The sequence below is a fragment of the Camarhynchus parvulus genome, chromosome 6 (assembly GCF_901933205.1).
Source record: "Camarhynchus parvulus chromosome 6, STF_HiC, whole genome shotgun sequence".
NCBI classification, from domain to species: Eukaryota; Metazoa; Chordata; class Aves; order Passeriformes; family Thraupidae; genus Camarhynchus; species Camarhynchus parvulus.
Window position 1 is genome coordinate 1,463,824 of NC_044576.1, and position 16,850 is coordinate 1,480,673.

Below are 16,850 nucleotides of genomic sequence, written 5' to 3' on the forward strand. Positions count from 1 at the left end.
GTCACAGGTGGGAAGCTGATTAAACTGGGCCCCGAGGGCCACTGGAAGGGATCTGTCAGTGTCTGGGGTGTGCTCAGCACAGCTGCAGCCCCCAGGGAGCCCCGGGACAAACCCAGAACAATCCAGGGCAGCCTCAAGCAGGGCAGGTGGAAAAAAGCCATTCCAAATGTGATGCCTTCTTTAGCCAGGGTACAGCTTGACTTTATAGGGCATCTTTGGTAAGTTTGTGAGGTATAGCTAGAAATTAATGGAAACCAGAAATCAAATGACAGTTTTAATAGACTTTAGAACAGAGTGTACGAGTATAAAACACTGGTTTTGTATTTCAAAAGTTGCAGGAAGATAGCCAGTCATTTTAAACAGTCTTCTACAAAACATATGCCAGTAGATTACATAAAAGACACTATATACAATATAAAAGAGCAGAAACCAATCCTCACTGTAAAAATAATTTAAAACAAAGTATTTCAATTTAAAATATCTCCTATAGCACAAACTAATACATTGTGACATGCAAGTGAAAACTAAACATATTGCATTCTTTAATGTAGCCAAATAAGAGCTGTGTTAAATTTGGACAATGAGACGACATGCCAGCATTTCCCGATGAATACAGGAGGCTGTTCTTAAATATTTATTAACTGTTGGTTTATGTTCAAAGAACAGCTGCTATACATCTTCCAAAATGTAATAAATATTAAAGCAAAGTATATGAATAATCTACATCGTTGAGTTCATTTGGGCCAATGTTGAAAAAGTGGTTTATAGAAAAATGCTGTTTCACCGACTACTGCACTGTGCAATTGTACAAAATAGTTCTAAAGGCTTGGAAACAATCTGCACTTGAACATTTGCAACATCCAGTTTTAAGGCAGCCTCACACTTGAGAGAGCAGAGTGGGAGAAGCCGCTTTGCTGTCGTGTCCAGGGTGGAGCTGGCAGCTGGAGGAGATTTCCCAGCTCGCTCAGGAGCTCAGGCCAGCAGGAGTTAATCCACGTGGAGCTCCTTGGCAGCATAAACAGAGGCTCCCACCACTGCAGCCAGTCTCTCCTGGCCTTGGTGCATCCGTGAGCAGGAAGAGCTTCATTTCTGCGCCTTCTCACGCTGGGAGGAACACTCTTCTCAACTCTGTTCCACACTGGAGCCTTGGCAATTCCTCCAATGCTGTTTATAAAGCAAGCTGCTCTAGATGTGACCGCTGGATCCAGCGTGACAGCCTCTGACTGGGGGGATCCTTTCTGTTTACACTGCTGGATTCTCACTGCTAGGGAGCCAATGTCAACAACGCTTCATGTCCACAGGAAGTCAAACACTCAGCAACCTCAGCATTTCCACAGCACTTCTTGATCAATCTAAAAACCATTGGATTCCTCAAGTGCTGCTGTCTTGTTTCCATCTCACTATCTGCTTGCAATTAGGTTTGTCTCAAACATACAAAGGAACTGTTAAAGCAAAAACAAATTAGCTGCCACAGTAGGTCTTAGAAAATGCCAGTGTTTAATGACAGACTAGGCATGAATGAAAGGTTTAGCAGAAGTGTAAGAAGATTTTAAATAAACCAAAGTGTTACAAAGCAAGCGGTGTGAAAATACCATTCTTTGGTCTAAATTAGCTGTTCCCTTTATATTAGTTTAACATTCCAATGGCTTTTTCAAAACTGTTTAAAAATAATATAAGCTGAAATTTATTAAGCAAAAATATGTATTATATACATGGATGCCTGATCAGACAGATGAACTTAAAAGTGAACATAGTGACAGTTGTTTAGATAATCCTAGTACCTTAAAAAAAAGATGAGTTAGTGTTGAGTGCGCAGTAATAGATTTTTATTGAAAAAGGTAAAAAACTAAGCATGAAAATCTGTTTTAGTTATTTATAAACACTACATCCTTATGGTTTTGTTGCTCTAAATTCAGCCGTAAACATTCATTCTGACATGCCAAAGCTCCTATTGCTGGTGGGAAGTTCCTGTAACCAGTCAGCGATCGCTTCACGGCGCGTTGCTCGCATGTTCCGTCCCTGCGGCGTCGTTGGTCTCAGCTGATTCCTCAGCTGCCAACTCCTCCTGCTCGGCTCCATCCTCCCCGAATCCAGGCTCCTCTTCCCGCTCGGGAGCATCCTCATCCTCTATGCCATTGTAAAACTCCTCCATCTCACTCTCATCCTCCACGTCCAAGCTCTGGCTGCGGCACGAGCCGCTCTCGCTGCTGCTGCCGCAGGAGCTGGAGGAGATGATGTCGTCCTCGGAATCCGAGTACACCTCAGCACCGTGGAAGATGTAGCGGTTGGGCGGCAGAAACAGATACTGGGAACCTGCAACAGAATGTCAACAGTCAGGGACGTGCTGGATACAAAAGCTTGTCGTTAGAAAGTGCCTGCATAGATCTGTTTTCAACAGTGGCTCTTAACTGACAAATCAGATGGCATGAAAATGCATTTATGCCCATGTGTGTGCATTTATTACAAAGGACAGAAGAAATGCTTCATTGGAAATTCAGTGTTCCTCCTCCCCCTCCCTGTGACACCAAAGGGAATTTATGCTGATTGTTCAGTGGCTGTTTTATGGGAACACATTCCCAGCTAGACTTCCTCTACCTGTGACAGATCAGGAGCCCCTGCATGGAGTATCAAAGTCTAAACCCAGCCTTTCCTTTAGAAAATTGCACTTTAATTTCTGACTCCTCACATCAGTTACAAGACTGCACACTGGAGGGCTTCCTTGGAAAGGAAGATTTTTAAGTCCTGTGAGATTTTTAAGTCCTGTCATTACTTTGTCTTCCAGCTCTACTGCAATACCAAATCATGCTCTACTGTGACCAGCTTCTGAACACCTCAGGATCAAGCTAACTTTTCTGAAAATGCATTTGAAAATGTTACAAAGGGATTTATTTTTTGATACCTACCTTCAACCTCCTAAACTTTGATCTTTTAGGTGAGGATGTAATCACTGATTTTTAAACCTGTTATGAAATACAGAAAATATTTCCTACTGGCTTCTCCAAAAGAAATAAATGGTTCAATGAGAGTTATGTAGCCACTTGTCTGAACAAAAATAGCCACCAAAAGCCACTGATTGCCTCAAGAAGAATTTATTTATCACTTTAAAGTAAGTCTAGCATAAATGTATCAGCCAAAAGGAAGCAAAATACTGAAAAGCATTAACACTTACCATCCAGCCTTTTGCTAATCTGTTCTTTTGCAGATCTGTTTACCCAACACTTCTTCAATATTTCACTCTTTTCTTTATTTTCTCCATCATTAGATCCATTTTCCTTCATTGTTTCAGAGTTCATTAGCTCATTAGTAGGATTTTCAGGGTTTTCTGATGACACCTGTGTGTCCCGAAGCGTCTCCTCTGAGCAGGTCCCTTTAGTTTCAGAGGCAGGCTCACAGTTTTCTAGCTTACATTCAGGTGGGTGTTGTGACACCACGGCAGTATCGGGTGGGCTCATCCTTCCTGGTGAGCTGGAGCCTTCAGAAATGTTCAGAGGGGTTGGTGGGAGCTCAGCCGAGAGCGCTTCCAGCTCCTTGTGCGGCCGTGGAGGCTTCTCTGTGATTTCCGAAAGTTTCACCGAGTTGTAGCAAAGTTTTGTGTACTCACTACCCAACCTCTGACACAATTCATTAATAATAACATCACAGTCTCCGAGAAGCTCCACGTCAAAGTGAAGATGAGGCAAAGGTTCCCTATTAATTAAGATCTGAGGCACTTCATGGGGGATGGAACCTACAGGTGGAAAAGAGAATTCAAAGGTGGTCACTTGGGTTTTACTTCCAGCAGAGACCTACTGAGAAAGCTCAGGCTTCTCTTCATGCCTTCACGTGAAACAAGGCAAAACCAGCCTGGTCAGGAAGAAGGCAAGCCAGTCCCAAATGTAACAACGGTGGTTTCAGTGCTGTGCCTGCTGTAGCCTGCTTAGATGGGTTTCCCCCCCATTTTTTTCCAGTTAAAAGCATTTCTCAATCACTGAGAAACATATGCACAGAAATACTGGCTACAGTAATATTAAAGATTAAAATTAGTACAGTAATATCTTCAAATGATGTTGATTTTGTGCATTTGTTTTATGTACTTAAGTGCACATGAGGAATTACTGCTTTTGAGATGCTTCCTTTCTAAAGCCTTCAAGCTTTTCTACAGCATTTCACAAGCACAGAGAGAAATGAATCTTAGAATGGAGTCATTCAGGTTTGAGAGAGCAGTTTTTCAGATAATAATATAATTACCTGAGATTTACCTAGAGTGTAGAAAAAGCATTTAGAATTTGTTACTTTCTCAATCTTGCATTTCAGCTTTACATAGGCAAGCAGCTCTCATCTTACAATTTTGTGGTGCTCACTGAATTGAACCAAAGATGTTTCTAAGACCTTGGAGATTCTTAACTGAGAATCCCACTTCTAATCAAAAATTTGTAAAGAAAATATTGCCAGAGACATTCACTTACTTGGAATCAATGCTACTGGTCTTACTTTGAGTGAAGACCCAATGACAATGAGGAGATCCACTTCATTTTTGTCGTACTTCATGGCACGGTGGAACTGCTCAGGCAGGTTCTCCCCAAAGAACACAATGTCCGGCTTCATGATGGCCAGCAGCTCCTCGGGGGGACAAGCGGCTGCCTCTCCCACATTGCCACAACCCTTTAGCTGCAGGGGCACCACTGCCTGCAGGGTGCCCTCTCAAACACCCACATGCACACACAGCCAGTTACCCTGTTGTGCCTGCAGGGCTGCCCTCTCAAACACCCACATGTGCCACAATCCCCTGTTACTGCCTGCAGGGCTGCCCTCTGGAACACCCACATGTGCCACAATCCCCTGTTAGTGCCTGCAGGGCTGCCCTCTCAAACACCCACATGTGCCACAATCCCCTGTTAGTGCCTGCAGGGCTGCCCCAACACCCAATGTCCACAATCCCCTGTTGAGGGCTGCTCTGGAACACCCACATGTGTCACAATCCCCTGTTAGTGCCTGCAGGGCTGCCCTCTGGAACACCCACATGTGCCACAATCCCCTGTTAGTGCCTGCAGGGCTGCCCTCTCAAACACTCACAAATGTTTCCCATGCACTTATTTTGGCAGAGACAGGGAAGTTTCAGTGATATTTTCTCATTTCATTGCTCTGTGGATGTACAGGCAACTACACTTCTCACTGCTGCCTGCAGCAACTGCTCAGGGAAATAAAGCTACAGCAGGAATAAAGAGGGAGAAAGCAGGCAGGTCTATAGCACAAGCCAAAGTCCAGCAGTCGTGCTCAACACCAACTGAGAACACCTCCCATTGGACAGGAACAGATTTTTCATAGTTTAATCTGAACAAAAACTGAGATTTCACATCAGGTTCCAGTTGAGGATCTGATACAAACCCTGTCCTAGTCCAAGAGCCTTTTGTAGAGGTTTACCTGCAGTTTCTCCTCCAAAAGGTCACAGGTGTTGCACCCACAAAGCTACAGGGCACTGTGGCAGGCAGCTGGCTAAGAGCATCCAGCACAAGAACAGAGGCCAGAACTTGCTTGGTCTCCATTTTAAACTTCTCTAATTCCTCCAGAAATAGAGGAGAATCCTGTTTCACTAACCAAAGTGGCCACTAGTTAGATTTGTGGAGAAGTAGATTCCCTTTTTTCCTGAACCAGGGTGTTTTCTGATCTTTGGGACCTCTTTCAACTCTTTCCTATCTAAAGACTTCTTAAGAGAGAAGAAAAGCAAGAAGATCTACAGACAATACTGAGCCATTTCCTTCTAATAGTTCAAGTCTTTTCAGCTGTAGTGTTAAAATATAAGACTTCACAATAAATCCAAGGAGCTGCTATCATATAGAAACCATCAAAAGCTACAAATTAGAGCTATAAAGGTGAAAAGATATGTACATTACCTATTGGAATAGAAAAATACCTGAAAACTGACATTGAAATGCATAACAAGTCCCTACTATACAGAGAACAGCTGCAGAAAAAATAATATAAAATGTCTAAAGTTTAAATGAAAGAATTAATTTTATGGATGCCTGCAGTGGGACAGAAGACAATACTCTCTCTCAAATTAGAAAATATCACAAGTAGAAGGCCTTCCTCTAGTGTCAAAGGATCTTTCCCAAAAACTAAAGTGTTTGAACAAAGAAAAGCCTTTTGGGATGGATGCCTTGTGGGATGAGAAGCAATTTGGCACAGAGCTAGGAACTCGTGTGGTGGAAACCTTCACCCTGCACCCAAGCAAGAAAGCACTCAGTAATCCCACAGTCAAGGGAAACCACCTGAAGGATTCCCCAGAAAGGAGCAGATGGCTAGAGTGAGTCTTGAACTTTCCCCTCAGATCTTTATACATTAGAAAGAAAAATCTAACTCCAGCCAGCTGGCTCTGGAGGTAAAGGAGCAAAAAATATCTGTAGGATGTTCTTAAAAATACTATTCTTAATAGCAGAGTAAACCAAATTTCACATTCAGTAATTCAGTGTTGCAAAGCTTCAGGCTTATGACATTCACATTTCTTAAAGCTTTAACTCATCTCTTCTGAAAGGCTTCCACTGAATTCCATTTCAAATGTAATGCCTGAAGGATTTACATCCCTTCCATGTTTCTCATCTAAAGTTGCAACTGTGGACTCTGAAGCATTTATCAAAAAAACCAATGAGCCTGCAGAAAGAGCCCCCTTTCACTTGCATAAACAAGATCTTTTTGATCACAGAATCATCACCTCTGTTCCTTCAAAAGAAGGGGAAGAAGAGCAAAGGCAGAGAGGGTCTCTCCAGGCCAAAGGTTCCTGGGCTCTGACAGAGCAGAACCAACTCCTGCCTTGATCCCAGGTCACTTGGCACCCAGACATGGGGAGTTTGGAACATGGAATAGCTCAGGAGTCCTAGGAACACCAACGTCCCATTTGATCCTTGCTCAAGCCTGCTCTGTGGTTAGCAATTTCTCCATGTATCAGCTGCTGTTTGAAACACGTTTTTAATACAGGAAAATGCTCAAAGAGCATCCAGTGTAATAAAAGGGTAAGAATGTTTTTTCAGTGTGACTCTAAATTCAGATCAACACAAACCAGGCATAAATCCAACTTTCTGCTTACCATTTAACCTCTACTTTTTATCAGAGGAGCCATTAAAAATGGACTCTTAAGGTTTTGTTCTGATTTTTGCCATTACCTAATTTTTGCAGGACAGTATTTGAGTATACTTCTGAATACCAGAGGAAATGCTAAAATACAGAGAGGCACTTCTTTCAAATACATGCAGAGATATGGAGGCTTTTAAAAGCAGATCTTGTAAGCAATCCCAGTATGATGGTTCAGGGTTTGGTGTGGGGTGTTTTTGAGATAATTACTTATTAGAAAGCTGCAGTGAGTTAAAGTAGATTTTTTTACCTGATTGAAAATATCTCCTCGAACAACTTCACAATCAACTTTGTATTTACAGATCAGGCAGGAAGCTGTTGCAAAGGAACCTGAGGGGAAAAACCCAAATGGTAGCATCAGGATTTTCAGTCATTCAGATTTGGTCTTATGCCCCAGCTGTTCTGACAAAAAGGCTGTTATGTTGCTGTGCTACAGAAAACAGGCATTAAAAAAAGGTAATGTAAAATTAAGAGGAGATCCTTGTAATACTGGAAGTTGTTGTTGTTCTAGGTGTTAGTCAGCAGAAATCTTGTTTTAGGAGTAGCCATATACCACATGCATGTCAACACAAATGATTCTGTGTCCTCTCATTCCCCTGAGCTGTGCAAGCACAGACAAGGAGCAGAGAACAGAAAGTGCCCTTCTTGTTACACAGCAGTGGTGCTGCACAGCACCAGCAGCACAGGAACCCACAGCAACTCCACACACAGAGCACACAATAACTGAGGAAATGCATTAGGAAAGACAATATGCTTTCAGGGCATTGTATCTGGGTAAGACAAAGAGAGTGAAAGCACAGAAAAACCTGGAGCAGATCATTTATGAGCAACTGGCAGCTCAGCTCTGCTGATCACTGCAGGCCTGCAAACAGCACAGCTTCTGAAACCTTGCTCAGCACTGCAGCTCCCCAGAGCGAGGGGTTCCTCACTCTGGGGAGTGACCAAGAGTCATAGTCCAAGGACTATGGGAGGTGTGACAGTTATTGGCTCATTCTAATTAGCTGATTGTAACAATTCAGAGTACAGCACATTAGGGATGTCTGTCAGGCTCACAGACCCAACTCAGAGGCATCTGCTGCACTTCTCTGCAACTCCATGATGTGAATTGTTGCTCACCAGCAGAAGTTTGGTGCCCAGGCATGAGCCATTCCCAGGCCACAGCCTCTGCTCACTCAGCTCCAGCAATGGCAAGGAATACAATCTAATTCCAGATGCATGGGTTGAATGCAAGAGCCATTTTAAATACAGCAGAATGCATCTCAGACACCAGAGTTTCATAGGAGGAACTGTACTGTAGGTGTGCAGTGACAGATGGGGCTGAAGGTTCACATAAGAACTCCCCAAATCACTGCAAGGTTCTTCTTTAACTGCTCATGGTTAACTTGCCATTGCCCCAGCCACAGGAAAAAGTAGAATAAGTACAGCAGTGTGAACCCCCACAGAAAAGTTTTGGTTTCCCTCCAGCCACCATCATTAGGCAACAACCATTTGTTAAAGAGCAGCAGTTGTAGGTCAGATACAACTTGATGGGCTCAAACCAACCTTTGCTAATTTCCAAAGGCCTCAAAATCTCCAAGTGCAAATGCTTTTAAAGCATCTGTGTCATTCAGAATCACCTTATACAGGACAGACACTAAGTATGGTCTGTGATCCATCCCTGCAGTGTGCAACTGGAAAAATGGGGAGCTTGAGCACAGCAGTGATGTGCAAAAACCCAGCCAGGTAAGAGGTTTGTGATAAATGCCTCAGATGAAATGCCAGCCAAAAGAAAACGTGTGACACACTGAGCACAGATGGAAACCAGCCCTGGGGCTGGGAGCTGACTGGCAGAGCTGCTGTGTGCTGCCTGGGCCCCGTTCAGAGCACTGTGCTTGCTGTGCCTGGAGAATCCAACCCCACGGACCTGCAATCCAACCCCACGGACCTGCAGTCCAACCCCACATACCTGTAGGTATGGAAACCACGAGAGTCTGGCCCCTGGCAAAGGTGCAATTAGATGGATGGGCCTTACAGACATGCCAGTGCCGCTTTTAGATGATTTATGTGTCTGAAGTTTACTAAGTGATCCAAACATGCACTTAAGAACTAATTTTCTGAATACTTTTCTTGAAAATTAATCCTTGGACTTTCAGCTTGACATATGCAAGTCCTTGGAAATGGAAAGTGTATCAAGCAATTAAAGCAATTCCACTTAATTAGGCCTCATAATTACAGAATCTGTATGACACTGAAGGTGTAACAAGATGATCTTCAGTTCAACTAAACTGATGATTAATCCTCAATGTTTTATACATGAGGTGGAGTCGCTGAAGTGTCAGGATATTTTCAGATTTCAGTGGAATATATCTAAATAAAGAGTCAGATAACACCCAGACTCTCATTCCACAGGAGGAATGGGATGGGCAGTGAGAGGGACCTATGGCAAGACTGGTTTCCATGTCATGTCACACAGATCAAGAAGCACCAAATGCATTTTAGACGTTACAGTCTAAGCTTGTGTCAACAGGGTGTGGATCTTCACTGATACACAGACCCTTCATCAAGCTCAGTTCCTGAAAGGAGTTATTTCTACTTGAAACACTACTGATTTAAATATGTAAGCTGTCTAAAACAAAGCTTCAGAATTTAAAAATCAGACTATTTGTTGGCAAGAGACAGGAATTCAAGGAAAGAAAGTTTAATTCCAACAGCGATTACCCTGCCACATGCACCAGTAAGAATTCCCACAGGGAAAATAAGTGAAACTAAACACACTAACCATGGCACTGGATTATCCTTTGGATCCCTGCCACCTGCTCCAGTGTGTCGATGTTCTGAGTGTAGTTGCGAAGGAGTTTTCCTTCTTTATCCATCAAAGCGATGAACTTGTGACAGAGAGATGGCTGGAACTGTCCTGGGTAGATTTCCTGGGGAATTCAGAAGCACATTAGACACTGCAAGTGGATGCAGAGTTTACCTGAGCTGGGCACTGTCCCAGCCATGCCAGAGCCCTTCCCCTGTCCCTCCCTGTGCCCTTGGCCACTGCCCTGGATCCAGCTCCCCTTCCCAGTGCTCAGCTCCTCAGCCTGGCAGCAGGAACTGCTCCCTGCAAGCTGGGACTTTGCTTCTACACAGCAGAAAAGCAATGTTCACATCTTTTTCTGGTTTTGAGAATGATGAACTAGGAAAGCTTTCTCTCCTTTGTTAAGTATCAAGTGACCTCAGTATTTGTTACTAGAAACATGTATTCTGATGGACAGAAAAGGAGGAGGAGAAGTGAAAAAGCAGAGAAGTAAAAAGCATCAGCTAAATTAGATTTGGACTTTTCTGGTAAAAGCTGCATGTAGACAGGTTTCAAGTAAGTTGATTTTTCTGTTTGCTGTGGTGTTTTTTGGTTTGGGGTGGGATTTTGTTTGTGGGGTGGTGTTTTTTTAATATTAAAACCCAAAGGAACTGAGTATACTAATGAGCATCAAAATTTGTTAGTATCTGGATAGGAGGCTTTCAGAGAAAGCCAAGCAGAAAAAGAATGCATTGGGTTTTCTTTTCCAGTCTTTGTAACTGGACAGACCAGTAGCTTGAATTGTGAGCAAATGGAAGAAAGGATGAGCACAACCAGTGGTGGTTGATTTTCACAAGTCCTTACTGGTCCTGTAGAAATTCTTATGTCTTGGGCTTGATTTTTTTTTGGTCCCAAGGAAACTGAAGACTAAATGCAATTGTGTTTGGGGTTTTTTGGTTTTTGGGGTTTTTTTGTTTGTTTGTTTTTGTTTTGTTGGTGTTTTTTTGGGGGGTTTTTGGGGTTGGGGTTTTTTTTGTTTGTTTTTGGTTTTTTTTTTTTTTTTTTTTTTTTTTTTGTTTCTCCATATGTCTACAGTTTTCTACAATTCCTTCTTGTCTAAGAGACAAAATTGCTGCTTTTGATACTGTTTAATATCACTGAGATATTTTCAACCATCTGAAATGGTTGTTTAAATCATGAACTTACAACAGGAACAGTAAAATAAGTTTTACAAAGAGAGAGAATGTTGCTGAACAGTTTCTAGTTTGTATCTGAGTTATGCATTTTAATATTGTCATCTGCCTTTACCGACCATGACAAGAACTGTTGGCAAACCATACCTTTGCAAACTTAAAGAACGGCCTGGGGTCCTTTCTGAAGTATTCTATATCAAACATTGCTTGAGGATCTGGAAGGTCTGGGAAGTCCACAGCAAGGCGTGCATAGATGCCATCTCTGGATCTAAAGTCAGGTATTCCACAAGACACTGACACCTGAAATATATTTTTGCAATCTGAAATAAGTGAAACTACATATTGGACCATAAAGTGTTGCTCTGGGAAACCACATTTCTGTATGCTCAGTGCTCAGAAACATTAAGAACAAAACCAGTTTGGGTTCTCTGTATTTATTTTTCTTTTTTTTTTTTTTTTTTGGTCCAATACAAAAATTCTCAAATCACAATCACAAGAAACAGCATAGAAACAAAATTTGACAAGTGGACAAAAATCCCTTTAGTACAGTCTGCACAGGAAGTAACAGGATACCAGAACTTGCTTTTACCACTGGAAGTTTTGTAAGATGTGAACAAAAATTTAGAGCATTATTGCATTAAATTTAATTATTAATTGTTCACTGATCTGCCAACTCAGGCTTAGATATGGTAGTTGATATTTAATTTTTTTTACATGCTAACACAGTAACAGAATAGTCTTGCTTTTAAAAAATATATATTCTTACTTCTGAAGAATAAACCCCTTTTGATAAGGTGTTTATTGATAAACATTGCTAATCAAAGCATTGTAGTAGTCAATAAGGACTGAAACCATTGTCTCAGACTACCCCAAAATAGCAGGGAAAGAGGAGGAGAAACAGGTGTATGCAAGTATGGAGAGAGCAGGGCTGGGAGAAGCAGTGCTCCTGTAAAAGCTGATTTGAATTACTCATCTGCTCTGAGTCATGCCACACCATCTGTGTGTGAACAACAGAAGCAAGAAGTGATCTAGTGCACAGGTACAGAGCTGCAAATGTGCAGCAGTTCAGAAATGTTCTTTAGTCAAACAGTGAGTAACTTTATCACCATCACAGAGCACCATGTGCTGAAAGTAACATTCAGTCTGCAGAAAACTGATCAAACTGTCCCTATGATCATCCTCCTCCTCTGCTCCCCAACTCTTTTCTAATCCTATTCTTCTAGTCCCTCAAACTCCATCTGGGATTTTAAGAGATCCACTGGAATTTTGTTTACAAAAGCCATCCCCTTTGTCTGAAGACTGGGATAGAAAAAGTTCTGGACAGGTAAAGTGCTCTTACTCTGTAGCTGTTCTGCATGGGAGAGCTGTTTGCAAGTTTCTGTGTCTAAGAATATTTTGTCCTGAGAAGAGAGATGGTGTAATCTCCAGTGGAAGCTGCAGTCCCTGCAGTGGGCTGGACCCTCCCCCAGCACAGTGACTTGCTCCCACCCTGCATGCTGCACTGAACCAACCTGGCTCCACATTTTCACACCAACGCTGCAGCTGTACCTACCCCAGCTCCAGTCAAGACCATGATCTTCTTGCACTCCTGCAGAAGTTTCACAGCATCATCAATGGTGTTAATATCTTTCCTCTTCTTCCTCTTTGGTGGCTCTGAAAGGATGTTTATCACGATCTGCCACAGAGTCATGTCATCCAGCTCAGGTGGGGGGATGGTTTCTGGTAGCAGATCCTTCAGAATCGTCCGTGGGTCTGTACCTAACATGAGATGCTGCTGAACAAAAGTGTAGGGACCTAAGAAAATTTAAAAAATACAGATATTTAAAACAGAGCCAGGTACTGCAGAAGATCGTGGTTATTGTTCCATTTATTAATGCTTGCTAGTACAATTTCGTTAATCCAAATTAATGCTCCATTCATCAAACCCCCTGTATTTTGGTCTAAACTCTGAAGTGAGAGCTGGGCATTTTATGTATTTATCATTATTTTATGTTAACTCATGAAGGATTTCATAGAAAGTCAAGTAAAAATCCTAGTTGGCAGCAAAGTTAACCTCTTTTAGAGGCGCAACAGGATTTTCACAATGTGTCTCCATCTGTACTTTCCCAATATTTGGTATTTACAGGAATAGTCTGAAAACAAACAAAACCAACCAAACAATAAACATGCATACACTTTCCAGTGGTATTATAAACCATCACTCTAAACAGACACATAGAGCCCAGAGATCCATGGGTTTTTGTTGGTTTTTTGGTCATCTAACACAATATCTGAATTATTTCAGACATTACCTCCTCAAGCCATTAAATCAATCTTTCCAAAAACACTGGAGATGAGGGCTCACTGTCCTAAAACCATACAGGGATCATCTTCTTGAACCTTAAAGAATTAACACTAAGTAGGCAGGCTATAGAAATATGCCATAAATTAGTCTAATTTAGTGAACCTGTGTGTATGCTTTTAATAGGGATTGTGGCAGGATTTCTATTCAAGAAAAAAATAAGACATTGACAATTTTTATCAAAATACAGCAAGTTTCAAGGGGTTCATTTTTAAACTCCTTAAATAACTACAGAATACAGCCAACACCTCTAAGCTGTTCAGAAGCACTAATTGCCAATATTTTTGCAACAGGAAAAATAATTGGAATACTGGGGAGGATTAAGTGACTGCTCAAAGGCAAAGAGCATCCAAGAACATGCTCCAGGCTTCTACCTATACGTGGTCTTGGGGTCCAGTCACTGGAGCTGGCATGTGAGGCTCTGTCTTCTTCATCACTGTCACAGGAGTGAAAGCCATTGGCAATGATTTCATCGCTGAGGAGGAAGTTATCTGCAAGACAGCACGAGCAGGGGGTTACACTCCAGCCCAAGGGCACAGGGTATCTCCAAACAGATCACAAAACCAAAAATCTCACTCTCAATTGGCAGTTTTGTCACTTAGGCACAGAAAATGTCTATTTTTTTTCACATTTATAGATATACTTCCAAGCTGTTGGTAGATTTACTGCAGGGTTTGCTACCTCAGTGCTGGGCTTCAGGGGACTGCACGCTGACCTTGGTGAAAGCTCATTCTCTGAAGTGTTGGGCAGGACGGATATTTCACCATAGGAAAAATCCAAATCTTTTAAAAGAATAATTAAAAATGTCTTTCCTGTACAATTCTCACTGCATTCAGCTCACTGAAAAACTGGGTGAAATGAAAACATGTCACCATTTCAGACAGATCTTTAACCAGGTTTTAAGAGCATTTTAAGAGCATTTTGAAAGAAACGCACAAGGGCACATTTGCTACAACAAATTCACAGGATTTGGTGAGGGTGTTACCTTACAGCTCAGCTGTATTTGCTGACCACATACACAACTGATGATATTTCAGTTGTGACACAGAACATGCTCCCCTGAACCACCTTCACTGAGTTTCTCTCATCCACTTGCTCCTGCAGCTGGGTCTGGTGCCAGTCACCTCAGCTGAGCCCGTGGCCTTAGGCCAGAGAAACTCAATCTAACTCCATCTCAGCCCTCCATGAACCAGCCCAGGGCAGAACAAGGCACTTGTGTTACTGAGCTCACACTGAAGGGGAAATCTACATTCCAACCTGAGCAGCTTATTAGAACTTAGACTACTCAACCTTTTTTACTGGCTTTAGTAGAAATAGCCTCAGCACCTGCAGATTCAGCTGTTGAAAATCTAAGATATGAACTAAGAATAAATTTCAGTCGTGCTCTGTAAAGCAAATAGTCACTAACATAGTTCTCAGTCTCTTATCTGAAGAACTGAAGAAGCCCCTGCACTATTTTAGCTGTTATTCCACTTGATTCTTAAATTCTTAAATAAAGAACACCACAAAACACCATCATTTTTTATTCAGATGTTGTGTTCTTCTTCAAGTCCTTCTCCTTGTTGGCATAAATACTTTATTTTTGAATAGAAAAGAAAGATGTCAGTGACATAAATTTGTTGTTGGTTCTTGCCATCTTGTTCTTCTGAGGCCACAGGAGCTCAGGGACATTACTATTATTAATCTATTTATTTACAGCATTTCAGTTCCATCTCATTATGCATGAAGTCAATGAAGATATTGAGAATTTTGGAGAAAGAAAAAGTGCATTAGCACACATCAGTAACTGCAAGGTGCAAGTTTAACTTCATGGCTTCTGTATCAAGCAGCAAAGTTTACATTGTGAAAGGCTCCTCACACACAGGCCAGAGCCTGGGATTTAGGAAACAGAGACAGATACAAGCAGGATAAAGTAACAGTTTAAACTGTAACACTCCCCGAGTATTCCTCAAAGGACAGAGGGGGTAATGCCGGCCAGAACTAAGGCAGGCACAGCAAAACACTCCTGAGCCTCGGGGGGACCTCAGCAAAAGGTGTAAGGCACTGGTAAGAGATCCCTGGCTTTGCTCTGAGCTGCTCCAGTGGAGGATTTCAATGCTGAGGCTGTTCCAGGTCTATTCTGTACCTGTTCCTTTTGGACTGCTTTTGCACAGACAGAAAGTTTCTGTAGAGTTTTACTCAAGAGTTAAAGTATCTTTAACTGCATTCCAAGATAAAATGTAAAGACTGTACTGGCAGAATGCAGTGTCTGATACATTTTAATAAATCTTTCCAAAACACTGCTTTAAAAAAAAAGCCAAAATTACCAACTCCAACAGAACACAACTCAAACCTGATCAGTTTATACTGTGAGGTACTTTCACAGCGATGCTGCCCCCCAGTACACTTCAAATATGATCTGAAAGAATTTAGAAATATTATAGTTTAGTTTTGCACTGCAGTCACTCAAACCTTAGCCATGACTGTCACTTGCAGTTCTTTAAAGAATCAGTCAAGGCTGCTGCTCCTGAGCCTGTGTGCAAGTTTCTAAAGACCAAAAATACAATAATTAACACGGCAGAGATTATGAAAAGGAAACCGGGCTTATCATTTTTCATTTTAATAACTTGTTGCCAGCACCACAGCAGAATAACCGTTTGCAGGGCTGCAGCCGAGCCGCTGTCCCCGTGCGGCACAAGGCCGTACCGGGCCGGGCCCGGCGCTGCCCCGGCCGGCGGAGCCGCGGGGTTCGCTCCGTGCGCGGGGCCGGGCCCGCCGCGCTCACCGCGCCCGCCCGTGACACCGCGCCCCGTGTGGGGGGGGGAGGGAGCCGCGGAGGAGGGAGGGAGGGGAGAAGGGAGGGGAGGAGGGAGGGGTCGGTCCTCACCGGGATGCGGGGCCGGCACCGCGGCCGCCCTGTTCGAACACTGCGCCCGCCCGCAGCCCGGGGCCGCCTCCGCCGCGTCTTCGCCGGGCGCCGCCTCCGCGCCCTCCCCTGGTCTCGCCGCGGAGGCGGCTCCGCCCGGGGCAGGCCCCGCAGCCCGGCCCCGCCGTCCGCGCCGCTCCGCGCCGCCGCCGCCTCGCCGCCGTCCTCCCGCTCCGCCCGGCCGCCATCGGCCGCCGCGGCCGCCTCCCCCCCGGCGGCTCCGCGGGCACGGCGGCGGCGGGCGCGGGCGGCGGCCCCGCGGCGCGGTCGGGGCGCGGAGCGGGCGCGGCGCTCCCCGATCCGCGGCGGTGCCGCTTGGCCGCGGGCTCGGCGCTGTCGCTGCCGGGGCCGGCGGGGCCGCGCGGGCGGAGCGGCGCAGCGTCCCCGTCCGCCATCTTGGCGCCGCCGCAGCCGCCGCCCCCTCGCGCCCGGCCCCCCCCGCCCGCCGCGGGCAGCGCCGCCGCACGTGACCGCGGCACGTGACCGGGCAACAACAAACCAGAGCACGTGACCGGGGGCGCTGCCGGCGTCACGTGGCGCTCGTGC

The 16,850-nt window shown here is 44.0% G+C and overlaps 1 protein-coding gene across 1 annotated transcript; it reads right to left on the reverse strand.

The window, feature by feature from the left end:
- Positions 1–261: 261 nt before the first annotated feature.
- Positions 262–16,699, reverse strand: SIRT1 (sirtuin 1). Its single transcript, XM_030951528.1, is given in 11 exon segments — positions 262–2,313; positions 3,170–3,727; positions 4,446–4,616; positions 7,327–7,434; positions 9,863–10,010; positions 11,206–11,358; positions 12,611–12,852; positions 13,774–13,890; positions 16,266–16,376; positions 16,379–16,513; positions 16,516–16,699. Coding segments are annotated over 11 exon segments (2,250 nt in total). The 3' UTR covers positions 262–1,990.
- Positions 16,700–16,850: the final 151 nt, after the last annotated feature.